The sequence below is a fragment of the Corticium candelabrum genome, chromosome 20 (genome assembly GCF_963422355.1).
Source record: "Corticium candelabrum chromosome 20, ooCorCand1.1, whole genome shotgun sequence".
Classification (NCBI taxonomy): Eukaryota; Metazoa; Porifera; class Homoscleromorpha; order Homosclerophorida; family Plakinidae; genus Corticium; species Corticium candelabrum.
In genome coordinates, this window is record NC_085104.1 from 1,525,816 (window position 1) to 1,540,815 (window position 15,000).

Genomic DNA, 15,000 nt, shown 5'->3' on the forward strand with positions numbered 1-15,000 from the left:
CGTTTGCTGAATTGCATCAGAAACCTCATCTACATGGGGAGACGGCGCTGAATGATCTTCACATGCCAGCTGTGGAATGTCATCTAACACCATATCATCATCGACAGAAGGACGATTTAGTACTAGATTGAAGTGATCAGGCCAACGCTGAAGAATGTCCTCGTGTTTAGTAAGCAGAGTTGAGCCATCATGAGAGAAAATAGGTGTTGTGCTCCTAGACTGTGGACCAAGAACTGAATTTAAACCAGAGTAAAATCACTTCATGTCATGTTTGTCGGCTGCTGCTTGTAGATCTTCTGCTTTCTTCATCCACCAGTTTTCTTTTAGTGAACGTATTTTAGCTTGCACACTCTGACGCAAGCTGGTATAAGCTATTTTCTTAGCAGTCAAAGATTTATCCCTGATCCACCCAAGGTGTGCTTCCCTCATGCTGTCAAGGAGAGGCTGAATTGTAGGTTCATTTAAGTCAAACCAATCCTGATGTTTGTGTTTGGTATGACCTAAAATGTCAGATGCACATTGAAAGGTCTTTGTTTTCAAATCGGTCCAAAAGCAGTCAATATCAGATGATTCTGTCATACTAGCCAACGAATACTCTATTTGATCTTGAAACTGACATCTAATGTCTTTGACGAACAGTCGTTTAACACACAACTTTTTAGTAGGCATCAAGCGTTGCCGATGTTGCTTGGGCTTGATGACAAGAGATGTGATTCACCTCACAAGCCGATGATCTGACCAACTACTAGAACCCCTTGTCACTCGAGTTTTTGTCTGACATCACGCAGATCACGTTGTTGCACAATGACGTAGTCCAGAAGATGCCAATGATGTGAACGTGGATGCATCCATGTTGTCTTATACTTGTTGGATTGTTGAAAGATGGTGTTTGTTATAACTAGATTGTACTGAGTACAAGTACTGAGAAGTAATGTTCCATTGGAATTTTCCCTTCCTACACCATGATGACCAATTACTTACACCATGATGTACAGTCCCGACCAACGCGAGCATTAAAATCTCCAAGAAGGAAAAGTTCATCTCTTCTTGGCACTGAGTCAATAACATTTGTCAATTCTTCATAAAACTCTTCCTTAGAGGCATCTGAAGCTGGTAGAGTCGGTGCATATGCACTAATGAGAGTGGCATATCGCTCATTGGGAAGATTTAGACGTAGTAACATGAGACGAGAATTGGTACCGTTAGGTAGGAACTCAAGTTTACGTACAATGCTGGATTTATTGCAAAACCAACACCTGCTTGTTGAGGTTCACCAATGGGGACACCTGATGAAAAGGAAGTGTAGCCAGCACCAACTTCTTCAAAACTTTGTTGACCAGAAAGATAGGTCTCAGTTATTGCTGCAATATCAATATTACACCGTTTTAGTTCTCTAGCGATAACTGCGGATCGACGCTCAAGATTGACATTATTTTTGTTATCTCATAATGTTCTTACATTCCATGTTGCAATCGTTAACTTCAATTGTTCATTTTTTCTTTTCTTTCGACCGCAAAATTGAATGCCCGCTGACCGTGGTAAGCCAGCAAGGTTTGTACAGAGTAAGCTTTCTTTAGGGATCCTTTTCTCTCCCCTTCTCCTACTGGAGAGAGCAGTGCTATCCCTGAATAGGGCTGCTCTGACGCTCAGATAGGACACGAACTGTGCTGTTACTCCAATTCAACAACAGAACAGCCATCACACCTGAGCCGCCAACGTGCAGGGTTGTAGCTAAAGGCTTCCATTGCCATTCTACAACTGCCCCTGTTACTACTTGCCCATCACTGTTGGACTTGAAGAAAAGAATAGATAAAGACACAGACAAAACAAGTCACCATAAAAGAACCTGCACAATAGAATGGATTATAGTGAAATGAGTGTGTGCAGAACTGATTCCACTCTCTCCTCCAGTACGTGCTATATGTTGACAGATGTAAGACTACAACATGCCAAACAACATGTATGGACACAGTAAGCTGACCAGAAAACTAAGACCCCAAATTAGTAAACTGCTCTTTAGAGCCAAAGTGACCACAGCTGCTTACAGATACTGTGCTGAATTGCTTTGAATCAAATCAGACTTTGTAGCAACAGCCTATTTATGGCGGCTGTACTCGCCATGCCCAGTGTCGTCATAGAGAATATGTGACATTTTATAGAGATAACACTTCCACCTGTTATCCCATCACTCTCTGATAACACTGCCACCAGATTGTCTGCGACTGCTTATTCATTAGGCAAGGCCTGCTTATTTCACAGCTAACCCTTATATCTAAGGGTTGTTCCACAATCCGCAACCTGTGGATGCGCTCGGTAGCAGATGGTGCTGCTCCTGGGAAGAAACCCCATACTCCGACACACACACACACACACACACACACACACACACACACACAAACACACAAACACACATGGACACACACGCAATCACATACACGCACACACACATGGACACACATGCACACACACACACACACACATGGACACTCACGTAATCACACATACGCACACACACACACACACACACACACACACACACACACACACACACACACACACACACACACACACGCATTTGATTCTTTGTGTTAGAAGCACAGAGAGTAGCATCATGCAGTCATCCCCATACCACAGCCAGCTACTAAAGATGCAAGTTCTCCTAGCAAGAGGAACACCACAACTCGGATACGACGTTGCAGACGCTCTGGGCAACGGAGTCTCAGCAAAAGAGGCCGTTTCAACTGCCATTTATGCCTTTCTTCATTCTGTGAAATACCAACTGTCATTCCATGAACTAATGGATTATGCGATTTCCATAGGTGGTGATACGGACACGATTGCTAGCATGGCAGGTGCGATAGCGGGTGCTTATTGTGGGGTTGATGTGATTCCTAGACAGTTTAGGGATGCAGCGGAGAGTGTGGATGATGCTGTTGCATTTGCTAGCTCGCTGTATGACTTAGCGACGTCTTTGTCGTCTTCTACTTGTAGTTTGTAACCTTTTTTGGATTTGTGTGGTTTTGTAGTTGGTGCATGTGCATGCGAGGAGAGGACTGGGTAGGAGTCTAGTGTGATTTCGTAATGTAATGTGTTTTTCATTGAGTGAGATTATAGTAGTACATGCTTTGTACATACTCGAAAATGGTCATCTCTTATGTGGTAGACTGATAGAGGGATGATGGAAAGAAAGGCAGACAGACAGACAGACAGACAAACAGACAGACAGACACACAGACAGAGTCAGACAGGCAAACAAACATAATATATGTATTTTGACAGACAACAGACTGACAAGCAAACAGACACTCAGTCAGTCAGACAGACAGACAGACAGACAGACAGACAGACAGACACACACACCACGCGCGCGCACACACACACACACACACACACACACACACACACACACACACACACACAGAAACAAACAGATAATATATGTATTTTGATTTACAATAGACAGACGGACAAACAAACAGACAGACAGACACACACGAAAAAACAACAGATAATATATGTATTTTGACAGACAACAGACGAGCTTGATGTGGCTCTTGCTGACTCTGGAGCCAGAACAGTTTGCAAAGTGCAGCGACTATGGATGGAGCTGCAGCAAAGAAAGAAGACATCAAACATAGCGAATATTGTAAATAGCAGTTGCCTGGAGGGCACACTCCTGCCTTATTCCACTAGTGTCCGAGCATTTTGGTGGGTGGGGATCGAGAAGAAGCATCAACATTCCTCAATAAACTTTCCAAACTATACAGAGATGAAGGAAGAAACAATTCCTCAGATTTTAAGACTAATTGGGGAAGACACTTGTTAGTATTATTTCAGCGTTGCAATGCCTTGGTGTTGGCTAGACAGATGATTAGAGTAACGTATGGACAGCAAGCTGGCCAGAGTGTAGATGTTGTTCAATTTTCAATTCAGTAAACTAAATTTTGTTTTGTAGGCTCCATAGGGGGTTGTTTAATTCTACTTGTTATTTGTGTAATCTATTGTTGTAGTTGTGACACTTATTGTTCATTATTAGCTTTAGTTTCACGTGTTAGCTTTGATGTATAAGATATATGAAGATTTGACAGAGAAGCAAACAGATACAGACAAACATACAAACATAACTATATGTATTTTGACAGACAACAGACAGACAGACAGACAAGCAAACAGACAGACACCAGACAGGCAGGCAGACAGACACACATGGTGGAAGCTAACAGTTAGACTATTAGACAGGCGACAGACAAAGTGCGGTCAGAGTAGGTGACAGACTACCACAGGAGACACGTTCTCATCTGTTCGCTTACAGTTAATTATACGGGACACGACAGATATAAATTAGTAGGCGTGGTCGAGGCCAGATGCTACTTTGATAGACGCGCTGCCACGTTCTGTGAAGTGAATTAACGTACGCCTCGATATCGGCTTGCGTCTCTTCGACTTCAAGACGACCACATGCTCATCAAGACGTCTCGACTGCCACCCGAGTGATCGTCGCACGAAAATCTCAATTCCCGTGGGATCTTCACGAAATATCACGTGACCCAAACAACCACCGAAAGGAGAAGTTCGCTCTCCGACGCTGGCGTTGGCGTCAACATTGACGTATCAGGTGACACTGGCGCTAGAAGCAGAAACGGCGAGAAACGCGTGGGCGAGGAACGAACCACAAGTGCGCTCAGTTGCAACGAATTCATTCATCGTGACACTAGCCAATGGCGGACGACTGGGTGATGATTCGTATATATCCGGGTAATCTCCTACCGGGCAAAGTCTTCACCGCCATTCAGACACGCCGCTCAACACCAAGCGGCGAGGTCGTACGCCAGGCGCTCATTAAGCTCGGCATGCCAGGCAACTCGCGAGATTTCGAGCTGGTCGAGGTGAGTGCGGTGAGAAAAGACAAAGAACGGAAGCTGACAACAACAGACATGCCGGGAGTCGTCCAACAGACTTGGTTCGCAAAAGACAACAATTTGTTCGCTTTGAGGAGAAAAGACGAGTCAGGATTGAGACCAGAAGACCAGCAGGAGCGTATCAGTCGTATCATGTCGGGTTTTAATCATCCCAGTACTCTTAATGTCGCGGATTTGTGTACTGCATCTGAGCTGACTGAGGAAGCAATGCTCGAGAATCTGTCGAACCGATTCCATTCGGATGACATTTATACGTATGTTGGGAGCATTCTTGTCGCTGTCAATCCATTTAAGTTGTTGTCAATATATCAACCTAAGTATGTTGATATGTATCGGCAACAGTCGTTGGGAAAGTTGGCGCCACATATTTATGCTGTCGCCGATGGCGCGTATTTTGCTATGTTGAGAGAGAAGAGGAATCAGTGTGTGGTTGTGAGTGGGGAGAGCGGGTCGGGGAAGACGGAGAGTACGAAGTACTTGATGCGGTATCTTATGGCGTTGAGTAATAAGGCGAAAGCGGCGAGTGTTGAGGAGAGGATTGTCGGGACGAGTGTTATTTTGGAGGTTGGATGAGGGGTTGTGTGTGGTGGCTGTTTGGCTGTTTGTCTGTCTGTCTGTCTGTCTGTTGTCTGTCTGCTTGTATGTCTGCATGTCTGTCTGTTAGTCTGACTGCTTGTTTGTCTGTTTGTATGTTTGTCTGTTTGTCTGTCTGTGTCTGTCTGTTAGTCTGTTTGCGTGTCTGTGTCTGTCTGTTTGTCTGTCTGCTTGTCTGTCTGTCTGTTAGTCTGTCTGCTTGTCTGTTAGTCTGTCTGTTTATCTGTCTGTCTGCTTGTATGTCTGCTTGTATGTTTGCTTGTATGTCTGCTTGTCTGTCTGTTTGTTTGTCTGTTGGTCTGTTTGTCTGTCTGTTTGTTTGTCTGCTTGTCTGTCTGTCTGTCTGTCTGTTTGTTTGTCTGCTTGTCTGCCTGTCTGTCTGTCTGTTTGTCTGTCTGCTCGTTTCTCTGTTTGTCTGTCTATTAGCCTGTCTGTTTTCCTGTCTGTCAATACATATATTTTCATTACAATGAAATTTTTATCAAACTCTAAAAGGAAACCTAAAGTCCACTACATAATAATTACTACATAATACATTAGCCCCATATGGGGGGATAAAACTTAGAAAGAAGCTACTTAACTACAAGTTGTCTGTCACTGTGTGTGTGTGTGTGTGTGTGTGTGTGTGTGTGTGTGTGTGTGTTTTTCTTTAATTTTATTACTGTACTTTAGCTTTTGTCTTATTTCTTTCATTTCATTATCAATGCCATTCTATTTTTTTCAATTAACAAGATCTCAACTTTGTGATCCTTACCAACAGACTTTACAATCAACTGAATCATTATCATGTGTGTTAGGCTTTCGGTAATGCGAAGACAGTCACCAACAACAACTCTAGTCGATTTGGGAAATTCATATGTTTAAAGTTTCGAGAGGACGGAGCTTATGTGTCTGCATCGATTGAGAAATATCTTTTAGAGAAGTCGAGAATTAACTTTCAAGCTGAGCATGAAAGGTACGCACTAATGTATTGTGAGAGGTGTCTTTTGTCTTTTGCATTTTAATTAATCTGTCTGTATGTTTATGTGTCTGTCTGTTTCTATGTTTGTCTGTCTGTCTGTCTGTCCATCTGTCTGTGTCTGTCCATCTGTCTGTCTGTCCATCTATCTGTCTGTCTGTTCGTCTATCTGTCTGTCTGTCTGTCTGTCTGTCTATCTGTCGGTCTGTCTGTTTGTCTGTCTGTCTGTTTGTCTGTCTGTCTGTCTGTCCATGTCTGTCTGTCTATCTGTCTGTCTGTCTATCTGTTGGTCTGTTTATCTGTCTATCTATCTCTGTTTGTTTGTTGCCACTGCTCTATCTTGTTGTTTGTATCATACTCTAGTCTACACTTTAAAGTTTCTAACTAACTTGCGTCTTTCTTCACCCAACTGTTTCTAATAGAAACTACCATGTGTTCTACTACCTACTGGCAGGAGCCGATGAGGCACTGAGAAAGTCTTTATGGCTGAAAAAACCCGACTACTATCACTACCTTAATCGAAGTCGTTGTTATCAAATAGAAGGAGAAGACGAGGTGGCATTGTTTAACATGCTGGTGCAGTCTATGGAGAAGCTAAGATTTTCAAATGAAACACAACGAAGGTGGGACGACGTGTTTGGATGGTGTGTGGTGTGTTTGTCTGTTGTTTTTGTGTTATTACATGTTTTCCAAACACAAAGAATGTTGAATGTGCCGTGTGTGTATTTAGTGTGTTTACCATCCTGGCTGCTCTACTACATCTTGGCAACGTCACTTTGGTAGAACGAAGTGCCGACATGACGGGAGTTGAAGTGAAAAATATGGCACAACTGAAAGTCGTGTCCGACCTTCTCAAGGTGTGGATATCTCGTTGGTTGGTGGTAAAGGGTAATTGGAGTTAGAGTTATGTGTTGATTGTGTGTAGGTGAGATTGGAGACTTTGACTGCGGCTTTGACAACGAGGAAGAATATGGCTCGTGGTGAAACTGTTATTATTCCTTACTCTAAGGATGAGGTGAGTCATGTGGTGTAGGTAGCAGTAAGTGACAAGAGGAATAGATAGACGGACAGGCGGACGGACTGATGGACAGACAAACAGGCAGAGATGGACAGACAGACAGATAGACAGATGAACAGACAGACAGACAAATGGACAGACAGACAGATGGACAGACAGACAGACAGACAAATGGACAGACAGACAGATGGACAGACAGACAGTGTTTAAGAACTCTTTCAACCCCTCATCATGTCGAGTTAAGAGATCGTTACGCTTAACAGCAACGACCGACCAGACATTTCAGTTTTTGATGCTTGCATTGGAACATTCTATGATCTTGATATTTCACTGGCTCACCCTTGAAATCAACACATAATTGAAAGAGCAGCAGAGCAAGATGGGTTTGCAGCACAAGCCAGAGAAGAACTGAAAGAGAAAAAGTATAAGGACAAGATACTAGTAGCAGGAGGACACGCAAAAGTGATTCCTTTAGTACTGGAACACTTTGGGTGTTGGGGCTGGGAGGCTCACAAGTACCTCCATCAACTGTCTGAGAAATCGGTTGACGAATTTGGCAAGAAAAACGGAGGCCAGTTCAAGAATTATTGGAGGCGATGCTTATCAGTTGCTCTACAATCATGTAATGCTAAAATTTTATCAAAGAAGATCAGCCGTCGAGTGAAGAACGTTGACAGACAGTCAGACACAAGTTGCTCTTTAATTATTTAGACAGGTACATCTATGTTCCTTTATGTAGTTACTACAGTATTTCCCGGCAATTATCCAGTTGGGGCAACCAATTATCCGCTTCAGACAACTAATTATCCGGTTGGGCAACCAATTATCCCACTCAGCCAATCAATTATCCATTGGGCAACCAATTATTTGATTGGTGGTTTTAATTATGAGCAGTGTAGTTATAGAAGCGCTGTTTAGAGAAATAATAGCACGTACTAACGGATGTTGTCGCAGTTACTGCTGCACCAGTAAACAGGGTAATTCTAGTTTTTGCTATTAATTAGTCACGGAGGAAAAACCATAAGTAACTGTCTGGTAATTAATTATAGCCCACCAGCGAGGATGACCACACAGAGAATGGCGCAGTTGCAGTTGTTGCAGTGAGGGTCAGACTCTTCGGGTCAGACTCTTGTCACAACTTCTGCTAGAGTTGTGTCCGGACGCACTAGAGGACTTAACATGTGCTTTATGCCTCAATGAGCTTCTAGCTAACATGTACTCACCGTTAGAGCTGCACATGCTAGCAAGATTAGAGAGAATATGTACTGTAGAACTCCGCAGAATTAACAACCATGCTACTCAAACACACGTTGATAAAGTACATGTTACATCTACAGTCTAGGTAGCTCTAAACTCTCCAGCTTGATCGCTAGGCAATTGTGAATTTGTTTCACTCAGAATTGGATGAGGGCGCGAAGCTGAGAGTGTCGGTGGTGCAGTGGTCTTTTCTCTCAAGTCAATGAGATTGATTCGAAATGAAAGGTGGCAGAGCTGTTCGGTTGCGGCGCGCTGCAGCTGAATTCTCACATTCACAAGTGTAGTAGCTTAATTAATTGTCCTAACGTTCCTCATGATGCTATCAATCTGCATCAGAGAGAGTTTTGACTGTGACCCACAGCACTGAACAACTAACCAGCGACGCAAGATGGGAGTTTCATTGGCAAAGTGTACCGCTTGCTAGAGCGAGATTGGATAATTGGTTGCCCTAACCGGATAATTGCACGGGAAATACTGTAGTACGCAGTTGCTTTAGGAACATTACATAGACACAAGTAATTAGCGGTTATTGCTATTGTATCGTAGTTCATGTTTGAAAATATATGTATTGACAGACAGATAGACAGACAGATGGACAGACAGACAGACAGAGATGGGCAGAAAGACAGATGGACAGAGAGACAGATGGACAGAGAGACAGATGGATGGACGGACGGACAAATGGACGTACAGACAAATGGACGTACAGACAGACAGAAAAACAGACAGACGGGCAGACACGCTGGGCAGACAGACAGACTCATAGACTAATGGAAAGACAGATGGACACACAGACAGACAGACATATGAACAGACGGATAAACAAACTGGAAGTCGTATGTGCTTTTATTCTTTCTTTATTCCTTAGGCAGTTGGAAATCGTGATGCAATGGCCAAGTCTCTGTACGCATCTCTTTTCGACTGGATGGTTGCACAGATGAACAAAGCATTAACCGCCAAGCCCGGACGAGCAGTACACACAGTGAGTGACAACAAACATGACAGCTAATGTAATGCCACTCATTTACACACTAGAATATTGCCATCTGTACAGGCAAACGAAAAGATGTAAATGTAGACATTATTTCTGCTGCTGTAGCTCTTAGCTAGTTAGTAGGAGTGGTTACTAATTAATTCATGTGTTGAACTCATGCATATATCACACATCATATGACATGTACAGCAGGACACCATCATTTGGTGTGTCAGCATGCAAAAAGTATGTACTAATCAACACATGGTTTTCAGAAAGTGTGGTGAACACAGTGTCCTAGCCTTGATGTCAGCAAGAAAAGATCGAAAATGTCTAACAACTTTGAATTGAATGAACCTAAGAGGATGGCTGATGATAAACATTTAGAAATTAATTAGTTAGAAATTTAAAATAGAATTTTAGTCAGTGGACGTGAAGAAATTTAACACACACACACACACACACACACACACACACACACACACACACACGTGCACACACAGAGAGAGACAGACAGACAAACAGACAGACACACACACACACACACACACACACACACACACACACACACAGACACTACATTGTTAATTAACTAATGGTAATATAACTGAGTCAACCAAGAAAGTCAACACGAGAGATAATCTAAATCTAGTAAGAAATTAATTAAGCAATTCTGACTCAATGAGTATTACAGTTTCAGTTATTTACTGTAGGTCAACTTTCTATCAAGTGCCACACCCAACACCACCTTTAAAATTAGTTAATAAATTACGCACCATGCTACTTTATTTTTTGGAGAAAACCCTATACATTAAATTCAACGAACAACTATTTCTTCATACAACAGTTTGGTCAACAAGAATTCATTGGATATATTCGATTTTGTCAATTTTTTTATGAATATTTTGAAAATTTAGATTAGGAAGGATGGTCGTTCGGTATTCTGACTGTTTGTATTGTGTTTTGTATTTAGGGTCGAAGTATTGGTCTGTTGGACATTTTTGGGTTTGAGGTGTTTGCTGTGAATAGTTTTGAACAGTTTTGTATTAACTATGCTAACGAACAGTTGCAATTCTATTTCAACCAACACGTATTCAAGTTGGAACAGGTGAGACATCGTATATATAACATTTTATAGACACTATGGTATAATTAGTTAGTTACATAATTTATTTATAATTATATGTAATTTTGATTGACGTATTTTATTGATTTATATATATTATTTATTTATTGATTTAATAACCCTAATCTCTCGTTCATCTTTAATTAACTATTGCTATAGCCCTGAACTTCCAGACCAGAGAGCGCACGAAGCGCGTGACTCTAGTCTGTACTAGAACAATACAAAAATTATTTTGGAAATCTCCTAAGCCAATCAGCGTCTTAGATCCGGAATGTTGGCTCTAAATTCTGATTGGTTTAGCAGTAATTGGTTATGCTAAGTGCACTAGCACTGATTACACACTTGGGAAATCCTCCTGGCACTAAATGCACGCCAGAGGTGATACATGCACGCCAGAGTCGTGAATAAAGACTCTGGTGCCCGCATGCATCTTAGTTTTAGTTTCAGCTCTAGTTGTTTGATCTTTTCAAGCTTGCGGTGACAGGACAGACCACATCAACTTTGACATCTGGTCAAGCGGTAGTCTAGCTAGTTGAGCGGTTAGACTAGCTAGCATTGTGCCGAAGAATCGAAGGGTCGTTGTTTCATGCCGTCCACCAAGGTATCACCGCAAACACAGCAAACGTGTCTTCTTTGTTTATGAGATCTCATGGCCATTTACAAATGATATGTTTGTGTAATGCAAAGCACAGTATGTTTCCATCTTGTTATTGAACTGTAAAATGATCTTACGCTGTTAGACTACCCATTTAGCATCGCTTTTTGGTGAGTACTTCCAAAATCATTCTAGTATTGTTTTGGAGTCACGCTTCTGGAAGTTTGAGGCTACTATTGCTATTGCTATTGACCAATCATGTTGTATTAAATATTTAATCAAATCAAATTTATGTATTAATTAATTAATTTATTTATTTATTTGTTTTATTTATTTATTTATTTATCTATTTATTTATTTATCTATTTATTTATTTATTTATCTATCTATTTATTTATTTATTTGTTTTATTTATTTATCTATCTATCTATCTATCTATCTATTTATTTATTTATGAACTTTTATTGTCATATATTCGCTACAGAATACAACAATAAGCGTCTTATAATGCAGGCGGAGTCTTTTCAGGATTGGCATCTCCTGTAACATCGATGATCCCGCTAAGACTAAAAGGAAACTAAAATGGGAAGAAATTACATTTCAAGCAACAAAAATAACAGTTAAACAAGACAAACACTTGAACTACTAGTTTTTTCTGTTAATCCAGCAGCAATAGGAACTTTTGATAACTGCCTGAATGATGTTGTCAAAAAGGATGTCCATGTCTTGTTTGAACGGCTTGCACACTCGGGCCAGTGATCGTTTTGTTTTGGAGAAAATGAAACCTCTTGAACCAATAATTAGCTGTAGCAATTCTGTGTGATAAGAGGACTTGGCATCCTGCACAAGATCTTTATACCGTAGATGTTTTCTAGCTTTAGTATCTTCCGTCACTGGCTTAAATGGCACCGACAATTCAAGGAGCCAAGACTTTTATTTATGTAATCAAATTGAAAAAAATTAAATATTTTTTAGTCTTTTGAATTTGTAAGATGACTGTCAATATCACAATGATTGTACTGCTTGTTAGGATGAATACAATGAGGAAGGCATACGATGGAATGCTGTCGATTATGTTGATAACCTTCAGTGTTTGGAGTTGATTTCTAAGCGCCCGACTGGTTTGATGCATATTTTGGATGACGAGTCACGTTTGGCAAGCTCAACGGATGAGACGCTGCTGCAGAAGTTTGACCTGCAGCATAAGGATCATCCCTGCTTTGCTGTCCCGCAGTTGAAGAAGAACGATCCCATGTTTATGATTAACCACTATGCTGGCAGTGTGGACTATCATATAAAGGTTAGATGGGACACAGCGTTTAGTGTCACGTGTGTGCGCATGTGCTTGTCAAAAGTCAGACAGACAAGTACAAGTACACAGATGGGCCAAAGCAGAGACAGACAATCAGATGGATGGGCAGACAGACAGATGGATGAAGTGACTAACAGATACGCAGACAGACCAACAGGCAGGCAGGCAGGCGGATGGACTGACAGACAAGCAGTTGACAGATGTGAGACATGCGAACAGTCCGACGATTAGACAGTCAAACCTAACTGACACAAAAGGCAACAATTACATAAGTATACAACTTGACACACAATCACATTCAGTCGTCAAGGTTAATCAACAACTACACGTTCTAATGCTCATGTATTCAGGGTTTCCGTGAGAAAAACAACGACTTAATTCGACCAGACGTTGTAGCAGTACTGAAGAGCAGCACAATGCCATTCTTACGTCAGATTGTTGGTTTGTCTTCTCTGTCTTTGTTTCTTTCTCGCTTTCCATCAGGATGTGTCTAGAGAGCAGTCGTGCCGTGTTACAGCGGTGGAAGTTGATACGTCATTTTGTGCGAGCCTTTTGTATATTTATTCGTGCAGCTAAGAGAGGAAGAGAGAAACGTAAGTGGTTAGTGCTTGGAGTTGTGGACGACGATGGATTTGATTGATCGTGCTTGATGCTGAATGATCAACACGTATTTGCAGGCACAGAAGACGGAGGTCAGCAGAATGATGTTGGAAGGAAACTCATGTCACCATCCTTGCCTGTACAGAAATCCCCATCATTTGAGTAAGTCAATGTGCTATAGATTGTGATCATGTCTGTGGCAACTTTTATTGCTGACTAGCTGTAGGTAACGTAGTGTCCAGTTTGTTGATGAATTAACACACACACACACACACACACACACACACACACACACACACACACACACACACACACACACACACACACACGCACACACACACACACACACACATGCACACACACACACACACACACGTGCACACACACACACACACACACAACTATGTGTCCACTGAACAAATAACCTAAAACCACTGACTTTTAACTATCCACTACCATCACTGAATCTGAACATTAATTGTTGTACACAGAATAACATTTGCCACTAACTTCTTCGCTGAACCTGAAAGGTCAAAAAATTTTACGTAAACATTTCTGACTGTAATAAAACTTTAGTCTGTGTCCTCTTTCTCTCTCTAGTGTGTATGGTCGCGCTCTCAGCGTGCAGGACAGGATCAACAACATGTCGTTAGAGATGAAATCGATCAATAAGAATCGACCGTGCAGCAGCGGGGACGTAGAGGGGAGGGAGAGGTTGTCGTCGGGCTCGGTGCTCCAGAGACGAGCATCGAATAAAGGATCGAAATACAGGCAAGATGAGTTTGTGATGTTGAGTCGAGTTTGTGTTGATGGAATGTGGAATGAATGTACAGGAGATATCGGACGCGGTCAAGGCACACGAAGCTTGAGGTGCATCTTATTGGTCTGTAGCTTGAGAGAAGTTTGTGTTGTTAGTTGTGGGACTTCAGTCTTTTATTGTCTTTAGTTTTACGTCGGTCAGTCTGCTGTGTCTGTCTGTCTGTCCATCCATCTGTTTTGTCTGTCTGTCCATCCATCTGTTTTGTCTGTCTGTCTGTCTGCTTGTTCCTTCATCTGTTTGTCTGTCGTCTGTCTGTTCGTCCATCTGTCTGTCTGTCCAATACATATATTTGAAACATGAATCTAGCAACATACAATATGTAACTAAGAGTCAAACTATACAGAATCACTTAGAGACTAAGGAGGTCAACTACTGAACAAGCTTACAACTTAATTAAACTCCAATTTTTTGTATAACTAGCAATGAACCCAAAGAGGGTTCCAGTTACTACAACATTCATTATTGGAGATGAATGCAGCTTGTTTTTGCAAGGACTCTGCAACCCAAAGATGACATCCTGCGTTGGATTACTCTAGCATTGCATCGCTGTAGTTGACCGCTGAATCTTTTCGCCATTAATCCATAGATTGTGCTGAGTTACACCGACCATTTTTGTCAAAGGATTGAGATCTGAGAGAACGGAGATATTGCTCTCCTTCATCACCTCATCTACCAAAGTGTTTGATGACTAGAGGCTTGAAGATTATTTGGTTGCCAGTTGGTAGTCTTGATACTTGATTTTTTGCTTCAAAGCTAGACCATCTATTTTTAAAGATGAAGTAAACACGTCCGAGCTCCAGGGATGGGCAAGAGAGATGTCTAGGTCAA

General features: G+C 41.7%; 2 protein-coding genes across 4 annotated transcripts in view; both read left to right on the plus strand.

Moving 5' to 3' along the window:
* Positions 1 to 3,134, plus strand: part of LOC134195684 (ADP-ribosylhydrolase ARH3-like) — a 6,311-nt gene extending 3,177 nt beyond the window's left edge. Inside the window, exon 4 of one of the 2 annotated variants that reach the window (XM_062664753.1) lies at positions 2,593 to 3,134. In XM_062664753.1, the coding sequence (XP_062520737.1) occupies positions 2,593 to 2,998 (406 nt within the window). In that variant the 3' untranslated portion in view covers positions 2,999 to 3,134. The remainder of the gene's footprint in view (positions 1 to 2,592) is intronic. The other variant, XM_062664754.1, reaches the window with a different exon arrangement.
* Positions 3,135 to 4,408: 1,274 nt separating this feature from the next.
* The window catches only part of LOC134195990 (unconventional myosin-IXa-like), a 32,405-nt gene continuing 21,813 nt past the window's right edge, over positions 4,409 to 15,000 (plus strand). The window contains exons 1-14 of one of the 2 annotated variants that reach the window (XM_062665070.1): positions 4,409 to 5,483; positions 6,311 to 6,468; positions 6,894 to 7,094; positions 7,202 to 7,328; positions 7,397 to 7,486; positions 9,615 to 9,728; positions 10,693 to 10,827; positions 12,471 to 12,740; positions 13,103 to 13,193; positions 13,247 to 13,345; positions 13,430 to 13,514; positions 13,844 to 13,882; positions 13,953 to 14,123; positions 14,186 to 14,222. In XM_062665070.1, the coding sequence (XP_062521054.1) occupies positions 4,719 to 5,483; positions 6,311 to 6,468; positions 6,894 to 7,094; positions 7,202 to 7,328; positions 7,397 to 7,486; positions 9,615 to 9,728; positions 10,693 to 10,827; positions 12,471 to 12,740; positions 13,103 to 13,193; positions 13,247 to 13,345; positions 13,430 to 13,514; positions 13,844 to 13,882; positions 13,953 to 14,123; positions 14,186 to 14,222 (2,382 nt within the window). In that variant the 5' untranslated portion in view covers positions 4,409 to 4,718. The remainder of the gene's footprint in view (positions 5,484 to 6,310; positions 6,469 to 6,893; positions 7,095 to 7,201; positions 7,329 to 7,396; positions 7,487 to 9,614; positions 9,729 to 10,692; positions 10,828 to 12,470; positions 12,741 to 13,102; positions 13,194 to 13,246; positions 13,346 to 13,429; positions 13,515 to 13,843; positions 13,883 to 13,952; positions 14,124 to 14,185; positions 14,223 to 15,000) is intronic. The other variant, XM_062665071.1, reaches the window with a different exon arrangement.